At 47.6% G+C, this 12,500-nt stretch overlaps 1 protein-coding gene across 1 annotated transcript in view; it reads right to left on the reverse strand.

Moving 5' to 3' along the window:
- Nucleotides 1-12,500, reverse strand: part of LOC121711202 (afadin-like) — an 85,170-nt gene that overhangs the window by 47,830 nt on the left and 24,840 nt on the right. Inside the window, 7 exon segments of the mRNA XM_042094563.1 lie at nt 333-458; nt 1,282-1,375; nt 3,121-3,278; nt 4,214-4,374; nt 5,270-5,430; nt 8,612-8,724; nt 10,054-10,249. Of these exon segments, the coding sequence (XP_041950497.1) occupies nt 333-458; nt 1,282-1,375; nt 3,121-3,278; nt 4,214-4,374; nt 5,270-5,430; nt 8,612-8,724; nt 10,054-10,249 (1,009 nt within the window).

Below are 12,500 nucleotides of genomic sequence, written 5' to 3' on the forward strand. Positions count from 1 at the left end.
TCACTCCTTAAATGATTTATTCCTATTAAAAATGACATGTAAACAGAGTTCTCTCAGAGACTGAAATCCAATTTTATAAAATCGGAAAAAATATCCTGGAGTATTTGATTACAATCTGATTAAATTTGTCATGACAAATACTCTGATTACAGTTGGAGTTTATAACGTTCTATGGAACCTTACATTATTGTGGAACAGAGCTTTGCATTGTTACGAAACAGACAGAATCTTTTGTTAGAATGTTCAAAATTAGTATTCTATTAACAACCCTGTATGAGTATGCAAGTGTGTGTGTGTGTGTGTGTGTGTGTGTGTGTGTGTGTGTGTGTTACCTGGACTGAGCTCAACCAGGTAGGGCAGTTTCTCTGGGGGAACCGAGCCACGCCTGTCGGCTGGCTTGTGGCCCTTCTTTGGAACATAGTCTGGGGGTCTCTTCTTGAGCTGGAACACTAAGGCCTCTGCACAGGAGAACGCAAGGACAGAAAGAATGTGTGAGAGAGAGAACCAGATGACTAGAACAGAACGTGACTGCACTGCCACAAATGACCACCAGAGGGCTCTATACTACACATTTCATTCTAGCTGAGGCCCACCAGAATGTTAGAGATGCCACATTCCTTGGTACTAAATGTGTCTGTCTCTTCAATCAACACCACTTCCTGTTTGTTTATGTACTTCAAATCAAAGAGTGCGTCCGCACTGAGGAAGAATAGTGATGTAGCAGGCCTGGGTAAATCCACAGCACTAGCGGCAGGGCTGCTAATGAACCCATAGGGAACCATGTGTGTACTGGAACACAATAGCTCCACATGTGAGCGCGAGCAGAGCCGGGGCCCAGGCTGGTACAGCCTCTTGAACACTGGCATGCAAGCAGCCACGCCACTCTGGTCTAGTCGTCAAGGGGCATGCGCTGGAGACATGCAGTGTCAGCCCCGCTCCATATATATATATATATTCTCTCTCTCTCACACACACACACACACACACACACACACACATATATTGTTTATTGTTTGTTTAATGTAAAGCCGTATCAGCACCTCAGGCTTTAATGGCCAGATCATGGTATGCTAAAATAGAAGATATGGGAAATCAATATTGAACTATTCCCACATAGTTAAATATACCAACTGTTAATTGGCTGTCAACATTTTCACTGAGCAGTGTGCAAAGTGAGGGACGAGTTGTTTTGTCCATGTTCGATGCCCCACTGAGAGTGCTAGTCCTCCTGACCCCTGCAGATTAGAGTTCTATTCTGGGGTTCACTGACAGACTGCGTACCTTTATCACTGGTCCAGTCCCGGAAGATCTGCAGTGGGCACTCTGTGTCGTCCAGGATTGTCTCCTTCACAGGTTTATCTTCTGAGTGGACCACCTGCCAAGCCATCCACCCACCCACACACACACACAATCAATCAATGCTAATCACAAGGACCAGTGCATTAACAGTAAAAAGTCCCAGGCTTGATGCATGATGAATTGTTATTGTGTGACAGCGGTCCATTCAGAGCCATGGAGACAGAGAGGGAGGAGAGGAGAGGAGAGGAGAGGAGAGGAGAGCCTAAGATTGTTTTGTGTGGACGTGGCTCTGGGGTAAGGTCAGAGCACCATGAACACTGGAAAGGTCATTTTGTCTGCTTCAGTTAGAGGTCTCTGCATTAATAAAGCAGATGCAAGCACACAGGCAGGCGCGCACACGCACGCACACACACACCTTAAGCTAAAAAGCATTTCTGCTACTCTTAAGACTAAATGCAGATCTGACGGCTACACTCAAACACACACACGCGCACACACACACAGATACATAAAGGCAAACTGACCAGTGAACTCATTCATATTTCATCCGCTGTCTCTGCAAATGTCTTTTCCGTGTTCCTCTCGCTCGCCTTTTAATTTGCCGGAGTTATTAACGACTCCGATGTATAATTAAACAAGGGGAGAGTGGCCAGAGGTGAGACACAGAGAAAGAGGGGGGGGGGGGGCAGGGAACGCCTGGACGAGCCTGTGAGGGACTTTTAATGTGATTGACTGTGACTGGAGCTTTCCGACCAAGACTGGTAGAGGTCATGGAATCGGCCGAGTGAGGTGGCGAGCGTGTGTGTGTCTCTCTCATCATGCAATTAGAGGCCAGTCACAGTCAATGCTAAAGCCTGTGAGTGAAAAAATCTCTCTCTCTCTCTCTGCAGTCTCTCACTTCCCTTCTCCACTTCCATTATTCTCTTTCTCCGTATTCTCCTCATCACTCTCTCTCTTCCTCCACTCCTCCCACACTTTCCCCCCCATCCTTCCACACCTCCACTGCCTGCTCTGGCTCTTGAGCTCAATGCAATTCCGTTAACAGCAGGAACACACACACACACACACACACACACACACACAGCCCTGTTGAATACCACACTCTCCCTCCGATAATCCAACTGCAGACAGACGCCACGTCAGCTCATCTGAGCAGTATAATCTGGAGGACACACAACCTCTGCTGCAGGAAGTGCATCACATACCCACGCGCACGCACACACACACACACACACACACACACACACACACACGCGCACACTTCCAATCAGTTTAAAAGCATGGTTATGCTACCTCTCTCTCAAAACACAGCACACGTAGTGTTTGAAACTCTGAGGACACACGCAAAGCCTCCCAGCGATGATCAGACTGATTAGGCAGCTGAATAGGTTGGGAGCAGAGACAGGAAACGCTGTCTGGGACTCACAAGGACTGTGGGAGTGGCAACCAGGCTCTCTGTTACTTTTCCTACCATAAAACTTCCCTTTAAAACACCTACCCCAGAATACCACTGCACCTTTAAAACACCTACCCCAGAATACCACTGCACCTTTAAAACACCTACCCCAGAATAACACTGCACGAGAGAGAGAGAGAGAGAGAGAGAGAGAGAAAGTAAGAGAGAGAAAGAGAGAGAGAGAGAAAGAGAAAGAGAAAAAGAAAGAAAGAAAGAAAGAAAGAAAGAAAGAGAGAGAGAAAGAGAGATAGAGGTAGATAGAGATGTAGATAGAGAGAGTGTGTGTGTGTGTGTGTGTGTGTGTGTGTGTGTGTGTGTGTGTGTGTGTGTGTGTGTGTGTGTGTGTGTGTGTGTGTGTGTCTTACCCGAGCGATGCAGTAGTCTCTGGGGTTCTCCTTCTCCAGGCCGTACTTCTCGAGCGCCTCTGCTACTGCAAAGTCAGCCGTGTCTGTGGTGGACAGCAGGATGGTCTTATACGGGATGTTGGGCTTCAGGCTGTCGGCATAGATCCGCAGTGTCCCCCCTGTCACACACACACACAAAGTTAATATCTATACACATTATGAAGAATTATTTCACCAAACATCTCTACGTACAAACAAAAACATTATGGCGTGCATGCGTGTGTGTGTGTGTGCGTGTGTTTTCTGCTGATGGCTCATCATCAGCATGCCCGTACACTCCCACACCAACAAAATCCCCAAAACACGAGCCTCAGTGGTTCACAGCACATGCTGTCCTAAGCAGCTTTCCCAGTTCACACACTTCTTAACCGTGTGTGTGTGCGTGTGTGTGCGTGTGCGTGTGTGTGCGTGTGTGCGTACATATTTGATTGAGAATGTGTGTGTTTGTGAGTGGGGGCGTTTGACATGGATTCATATCTGTGTCAGCTTTGGGGATTTGTGCTGGACATAAAAGCAGCATCATCATCATCATCATCCAACAGACAGACAGACAGACGGGGTCAGCCAACATCCGTCATATTACATAAGCAGCACCACCACCACCACCACCACCCATCACATAAATGTGTACCTCTGGTTGGCCTTGACTGACCTCATATGGACAAACACCCACAAGCAAATAAAATGCACCCATCTATTTCTCACCCCATCTCAGACACACACACATTCAGGCTCCCTCCAACTGACACACACTCAGAGAGCGCTCTGCATCAAAAGCTCTGGACAAGTGATGAGGACCAATCAGGAGTCTCATCCTGTGCTGTGACAACACACACAAATGTCCTAATGTGTATGAAGGGCAACTGTGTGTGTGTGTGTGTGTGTGTGTGTGTGGGTGTGTGAGTGAGAGAGAGAGAGTGTGCGGACCTCTCTCATTAGGAAATTAGTAGGCTTTAGTAGAAGCACAGAACAGTGCACTCTCAGACTCACACTTGGAAAACACACACACGCACACACAATTAAGAAGAACTGAAACCTTTTAACACACACACACCTGAGTCGGGCCGTCCGTCGTTGTTGCGGAACTCTTGCATCCTCTTCTCCAGCTTCTGCTGCCGCCTCCTCTTCATGACCACCTCAGGGTTGGAGATGGTGCGCGTGAAGCTAGTCTCCGGCATCTCCTTGTACACCTCCACCGCCAGCCGCGAGTTCTCCCTGAGAGAGAGAGGGAGAGAGAGAGGGAGAGGGAGAGAGAGAGAGAGAGATAGAGGGAGAGAGAGAGAGAGAGAGAGAGGGAGGGAGGGAGGGGGAGAGAGAGAGAGAGAGAGAGAGAGAGAGAGAACAGAGGATGACTGATGATTAACTCACCTTTCATCCCAATGGCCATCTAATCAGCAGGCCATCTTAGAATTAAAGGACTTTTAAGCGAAGCGACAAAGACTCGCAGCGGCGGGAATGGAAACTGGGGTGAGCGATGGTCAGTGGCTGACGTTACCACGGCTCCACCACGGCCGCCACCGTCCAGCCACCGCCACGGTCTCCCCTGCATGTGCTTTAGAGGCAGCAGTCTGCAGCCCCAGACTGGGCCATGCTTAGTGCAGTCAGCCAGCCAATCAGGACATCTCCACTTTAGGAACAGACAGGACATTGTGCATGTACAGGACAATATCTCCAGGAGGGCCCAACTCCAGCTATTTGTTTACCTTTTCAACAGCACCTTTTGCACACGTGTCTGGAGAGCCCTGGATGAAAATAAAGACATTTTATATCCAGCCCTCCGTGTGCAAGTCCTTGGCTGTTCTTCTACCTGCTCACGTGTTCTGAATGCTCAAGAAGCTGCTATATGGCTGCTCTTTGATTACGTTACCATGAGCACAGGGGCTCTGATGGAGATGTTATGAGCTTAAGTCTTAGGAGCATGGGATGGCCGCTCTTGCACAAAATTGCCTTAAAAAGGTGTTGAACCAGACTGTGGCATCAGGGAAAGAGAAGATCCTGCAGAGCCTGGTGCCGACTGCCACCACGCATACAAAAGAGGAGAGAGAGAGAGAGATAGAGATAGAGATAGAGAGATAGAAAGAAAGAAAGAAAGAAAGAAAGCGAGCATTACCCGTCCTCTCTGTTGAGGGCACTCTCATCTCCATCTGGGATGCGGGCGAAGGCCTCCTTGTCTTTCTTCTTCTCCTTTTTCTTCTCCTTCTTGGACAGCGTCCGTTTGAAGTTCTGAATGACGCCTTCTTTTTCCCTCTCTGGCCCATTGATCTGTGTCTTCTGCAGAGAGAGAGAGAGTGAGAGAGAAAAATATATTTTAATGAATTAAATAATAACATATTAAATAGGCTTGTATTGCACAACATATATACAATATATTACCACAGCAACTTAAATATAAATTTAGCCTGTGAAACGTTTGTTTTTTATTTCAAGTTTGCACAAGCAGCAGAGTACTTAGTTCTTGGAGCAAATATAGTTTGAGATTTATTGCCGTTTAAATGTATAGGCAATTATGTGGCTATTTAAAACATATGTCCGGTAGATTTTCTGTATTGTCCGGTATTCTGGAATATTAACGGACATTTTTTCCAGTCAAAACAGTCTAGCGAAACCTCTGAACCTACAGTAGAGTCTTAAATCAAGCTTTCTTCCTTACTGGCAGACGTTCACAGCCCCAAATAAGATGACGTCCACAAGACTTGTCCTTTTAAGGTTAATGGATAACTTGCAAATGTTTGGACAAATGCCCATTCCTGCACAGTCCTGTTCTTAAAAACTACTTCCCCCTATAGGCGGGCAAGTGAATGTGTATGTGTGAGTGTGAGTGTGAGTGTGAGTGTGAGTGTGAGTGTGAGTGTGAGTGTGAGTGTGAGTGTGAGTGAGTGTGTGTGAGTGTGTGTGAGTGTGTGTGTGTGTGTGTGTGTGTGTGTGTGTGAGTGTGAGTGTGAGTGTGAGTGTGTGTGAGTGTGAGCAGACAGGCCCTTTTAAACCTGCCACTGATCCGGTGGAAAGCATGAGGCCTCCACATCCACATCCCCACCCACCAGACATGGTTACCTGTTCCTGGGGAGGATTAGATCAGAAATGGTGCTGGGTCAGTCGCTCCCAAGATCAGCAATCTGCGTAAGTGTGTGTGTGTGTGTGTGTTTCCACTGCTTAACTTTCCATTTCCACTACCAAAGCGTAAAGGCATGTAAAAGGCTCCCTCTTCCACACAACTGAGATTCTGACTCCTCAGTGACCTGAAGTGTGTGTGTGTGTGGGGGGGGGGGGGGGGGGGGGGGCACAGTTCATGCTTGGTCCTGCATCCACGGTTGAAAACACCACAGCTTGCGTTGTTTTTAACACATCTCTATGTCCAGATAGGGACAACACAGTTTGTTTCCAACACATTTGTTTTAAGAGTGTGAGTGACCGCTGAGGCCTCTGCCCTAACAGCTGTGGAGGAGTGCTGGCCGGGCGGGGGTTTGTCATGATGTCTACAGGCGGTCTCCGTGGCTTTGGGAGAATGCATGGGTTTGAGAGAAGAGTGTGTGTGAGTGTTGGAAAGAGTTTTTTATTGCTCCCCGGATTACAGCAGTGATATTACTACTGGTTAAAGTGCAATCACAGGACGTTCAACACACAAACAGACACACAGTTGTGTAAGCACCCTCAACCCAACCTGGCCAGGGGGAGGAGTGGAGCATGTTGCATTGTTTAGGATTCAAGGAAGAGAAGTACATTTCCTTATAACAGCAAAACTCCCTTCTTGCCTTTTCTCTGAGAAGCCCCACACACACACACACACACACACACATAGAGGAAGTAACACTTTTCAGACCAGTGAACCCATCACCATAAGAGGGTTTTCTGAACTCATGTTCTCTAATCATAAGGAACAGTGCACCTCACTGAAAGAGAACCCAGGTAATGTGCGTGGGAAGGAACAGCAGCAGAGTCAGGGCTCTACAGTGCGCCCATTGCACTCGCACATGCCAGTAAAAATTATGCCGTGCGAGTGCAAAAAAATATTTAGGCGCACTGGTGCGAATGACTTCTAACCATGTCAATGTTTGTCTACAAAATACACCGCAACATCGAGAAACATTACTGGTGCAAACCATAGAATCACGTCGCGAATGCAGCATAAAAACTACACCTCCCATCAACGTTAGCAGTTTCGCGTTGTGACACGCTAGTAGTCGCTTCTATCAAGTCCAAGAGCGCGCAGAAAAAGTGGAAAGTTAGACTAGCCAGCCAAGATGCAAAGATGGAAGAAATTAGTTCTTCTATCCACCGAATTCATTGGATATAGGAGGAACAGGATGAGATTCTGAGAATGCAGTGAGAGAAGGAAAGGTAACCTAACATGCCTTTTAGCCCAGTTGACGTATTGGCTGCAATATGCAATATAGCTGTAGCGAACCGGCACAAAAGTAGCCTCCCGTAATACTCCCATTTTATTCAAAGGTAGAACGCTACTGACAACTCCAGGCTTCCACGCATGCTTGTTTGTTTACACCGAATACAAGCTGAAGTGCAAAACGAAAGTAGGCCTAACGTTTGCCTACTGCCCCTATCAATGCAGATATTTCAAATAAAAACTAAAAGTATAAAACATATATCCTTGATTAGCCTATGTTGGGTTTTGTGGAAGAGAAAATGGACTGTTTTAGTAGTAGTAGTCTATTAGGCAGTATGCAGTCAGATAGGTCATGGGCATATTTGGTTTAGCTATAGATGGATTCACAAATAAATAAATTGGCCTACATTTGGCAGGATACTTGATATACAGGCTAAATGCAAATATGGCAATGTATTATATTATTTTACATTAACAAAATGTAGGAAAATAGAACAGACTGAAAATAAAGTAGGCACTGATCTTTAAAATCCTGTTTCCTGTAGCCTAAATGTTGTCAGTCATTCTTAATATTCGCAATTGGTGCACTGGCATGTTTTGGGCACAGAACTGACTATGCGCCCAAATTTTTGTCTGTGCTCCTAAATTTTTTTAACTTGGGCGCACAAGTGCTCCTGAAAAAAAATGTTAGTGTAGAGCCCTGAGAGGTCTAGAACCTGAGGCTGGGCTGTTCATTACATTTGGGAAATGTGCACATCTACCAGCCACTGGCAGATCTTTGGACAAATTCACCAGCCGCTCAAAATGCATTTCAGCAGCATTTGTCTGGTGGCCGGTGCTAATGTCCACCCCTGACCCAGGAGCAGAGGGAGCGGGCAGCAGAAGTGCTGAGTGGGGCCAGCACCGGCTAGTAAATAAGGGCCGGTCCAACTACACTCTCCACCTGTATCTTTACAGCCACCTCCAGGCCATCTTGATAACAGTGTTTGGTCGGTTAACATGACCTTCCACACACACACACACACTGCACTGGGTTTGGGAGTTTGGGAGGACATAACTGTGTGTGGGGACTTTGGGGACATAATTATGCGTTAGGGTGGGACAGGTGCTCACCTTGGGGATGATGTCGTTCTCGTTCTTGAGCACGAAGCGGCCCTCGCGATCGTCCTTGTTCCAGTTGAGCTGCACCACCAGTGGCTTCTCATCCAGGTCCAACTTCCGTTCTTCTGCCGGAGAGGGGTAGCGCACCATCAGAACAATCAACACCAACACCAACACCAACACCAACATCATAGTCATCCCTGACTTGAGTTCAATTGTTCCAGATGAGCCCGTATAATGAATTCTAACTTGTTGCAGGCTACTGCAACAGACACCATGTTAACACACAAGCGACAGAGCAAGTGTTTCATTCCAACAGCAGCACGAATGGATGGAGTGCATCCAAATGCAGACAAATCTGCTGACAATCACACTGACAATGCAACTGCAACAGAAGGTCTGAGAATCAACAAAGCCTTTGCTCAGAGGGCCTTCTCACCCGGGACCTCAAACCGACAGCAAAGGCCACTTGCTCGCTTGTGCAAGCAAACACACACACACACAGACAGACACACACACACACACACCACGGGAGGCGTAGCTCAGTCACGGATCATAAATAGAGTGGTGTGTGCCTTGAGTGAGACAAGTGTGTAAGTGGGAACAGCTTCTTTCTCAGATGGCGCGCGTCATCGGATACAGCCCATAAGACACCCGAGGCAACTGAACACACACACACACACACACACACACACACACACACACACACACACACACACACACACACACACACACACACACACACACACACACACACACACACACACACACTCTGCTGCTCAGACACAGACACAGACACACACACAGACACACAGAATCTCAGCAGAGCACTCTGTAGTGCCTCTGCTTTGACCCTCGTTGGATATCATGCACAGTCCAATGCCTATATGCTATGCCAAATATGACTCGAAATGTTCTAAAGAGGTTAGACATTTTATTTTGACTCAATTTAATTGATTAAGCGCTCTTATCTAGAACTACTGAACATGAACAAGACTGCCGTGACCATCACATAAAAAAAATCCAAAAAAAGGTCAGAAAAAGCCCAGACAGCTTATCTGCTTATCCCACCTGCGTGTCTAGAAGATGTAGTACACCTATCTGACCAACCCTTAGGTGGTGATCACACTGACCAGCGGCAAGCGGCAGGTTTCCTATTGTTCTCTATTCTATTGTTCGGCAGCGTGACTGTGGCAACACTGGCGTGACACTAGCGTTGAACAAGCTGAGCGTTGAACTTGGTTCAAAGCGCAACGCCAGAGTATTCAATTGTCAGTTAATGCAAACCATTTGTGTTACCATAGGAACGAGATTATGAACTTATTATGGTCTAGCGTTGTGTTAAGCTTGCGGCTGCCACTTGCCGTTGGTCAATGTTCTCCCTGCCTTAGGCCTTCCTCCTCCTCCTCTGATGAAGATGAGAGCGAGAGCAGGCCAGCATGTGCGGTACTCACCCCCGCTGACGTGCACCTCGTAGAGGGAGTAGCGCGGCGAGGAGAGCATGCGCATGTCCGGCCGGAACTTCTCGGCCAGCGTCTCGATGACGTCCTGCGTGGTGGCCGTGCTGGACACCCTGATGCACTTGGTGGCGAAGTTCCCCGCCACGCGGTCCTGGAAGTAGAAGCGCATCACGCCATGGAACTCCAGCTCCTGACAAGGAAGGAGAGAGAGAGAGAGAAAGGGAGAGATATTAATTATTAATCCTTTGAATCAAATTGCTTCATAGCACGTTACGTTTGCCTGACATACAAAGGCCACAAAGGAGGGGAAGACGAGGTGTTCTCAAGGAGAGAGAGAAAACGCAGAGAGATGTAGCCTGCTCTCACACACACACACACACACACACACTAGACGAGGTGTTCTCAAGGAGAGAGAGAAAACGCAGAGAGATGTAGCCTGCTCTCACACACACACACACACACACACACAAGACGAGGTGTTCTCAAGGAGAGAGAGAAAACGCAGAGAGATGTAGCCTGCTCTCACACACACACACACACACAAGACGAGGTGTTCTCAAGGAGAGAGAGAAAACGCAGAGAGATGTAGCCTGCTCTCACACACACACACACACACACACACTAGACGAGGTGTTCTCAAGGAGAGAGAGAAAACGCAGAGAGATGTAGCCTGCTCTCACACACACACACACACACACACTAGACGAGGTGTTCTCAAGGAGAGAGAGAAAACGCAGAGAGATGTAGCCTGCTCTCACACACACACACACACACTAGACGAGGTGTTCTCAAGGAGAGAGAGAAAACGCAGAGAGATGTAGCCTGCTCTGCATAAAGTTTGGAGGTCTGCGGTGAGCTTGTGATCACAGAGAGGAGAGATGCCCTTTCTGATCACGCTCTCACCGGGAGAGATATGCCATCACGAGTCTACTTGCTGTAGCTCCACAGAGCACCACCCCGAGCAGATGCAGATATTTGAGTGAGGGGACGCCGTTTCTAGGACAGGAGGAGGGGAGGGGAGATTGCTGCTGGAGGGAAGCAGAGCCACACAGCCACCAACATCCTCCTCCCAGAGGCCCTGGGTTGGGATGGAGTAGACTTGATGGAGCCTTTATTTATTTTTTTTATTTATTTTTAATTATTTATTTTTATTATTTATTTTATTATTTATTTTTGATAGGACTGTGAGAGACTGACAAGAAATGACAGAGAGAGAGCCGAGGTAGGATTGGTAAATGACCCGGGTCAGACTTGGCCCGTACCGTATATGGTATGGGCACTGGAGCCAGTTGTGCCATAGCACCTCCCCTGAGGCCTCGGTCTTGCCACAACAGTGAGGCAAGCTCTGCCGTAATTTCCCCAATATTAGCCGAGGTTTATACATTGACTTTGCCAGTTAGAGCGATTAGGCTAATATGTGGTTTTGTTCTTTTTAATTTGCATAAAACACTGTCCTGCGGTTTATAAACAATTCGGCTAATACAAGTGAAGTACACCGGAGGAATCCAACCACTGAATTCCCAACCATTTACAGCTGTTATGTGGCTCAGCCAGTCCCTAACACACACACACACATACACACACACACACACACACACACACACACACACACACAGTCCCGTCCCTCAGGGTCACTCTGCAGTCCCCCCAGCAGTCAGCAGGGCCGGCTTGGCTAATCCCAGGCTGAGTACACAATGGCTTTTTGCAATAATAAGCGGTGACAAATTGAGTGGTTTGGGCTGTACACCCCACACCCATTAGATCCAGTGTCCAGGGCCATGCGGCTCTTAACTCTCTAGGTGTTGCATTACCACTGCACCAGAAAAACCTGCCAGTCACTGCATGCACTAGAACGCATTTCAACCAGATGCTTTAAGCCAGACAATGTGAAATGGCACTTATTTGACCAAGAAGTGGTACAACTGCCAGAAGGCTCATCCTCCAAACACACTGATGATATACCAGAGAAAACAGGTTCCATTGCAATCATAGCCCCCTGAACAGTGGGAGATGTTGCTCAATACAGAGAGTCTTCACCTTTCCATCTTGAACTGCGCTTTTAAAAACAACATCCTGAAAGCCAAACATGGACACTGTGGCTTGACCGATCTGGGAAGTTCTGACCACTTCTCCGACACGGCGCGCCGTGCTTATCTCCCCCAAACCACCCCACAGATTTCCCTTTCATGCCGCAGCTCCTCCACAAGGAGCCGGGAGCCGGACTGAGAGGTCAAGACCCAATCAGATGGCCAGATTTCACAGGAAAACAATGCTGGGAGCCATGGCAACCAGAACAATGGGTGGCAGCAGAGGCGGTACCATGTGTTTCCTCAAAGCACATAGGTTCTGTATCCTGTCAGGGTGTGTGTGTGTGTGTGTGTGTGTGTGTGTGTGTGTGTGTGTGTGTGAAATCATAGCACACACCCACGCCCATTTCTACT

This window comes from Alosa sapidissima, chromosome 6 (assembly GCF_018492685.1).
Source record: "Alosa sapidissima isolate fAloSap1 chromosome 6, fAloSap1.pri, whole genome shotgun sequence".
Lineage (NCBI taxonomy): Eukaryota > Metazoa > Chordata > Actinopteri > Clupeiformes > Clupeidae > Alosa > Alosa sapidissima.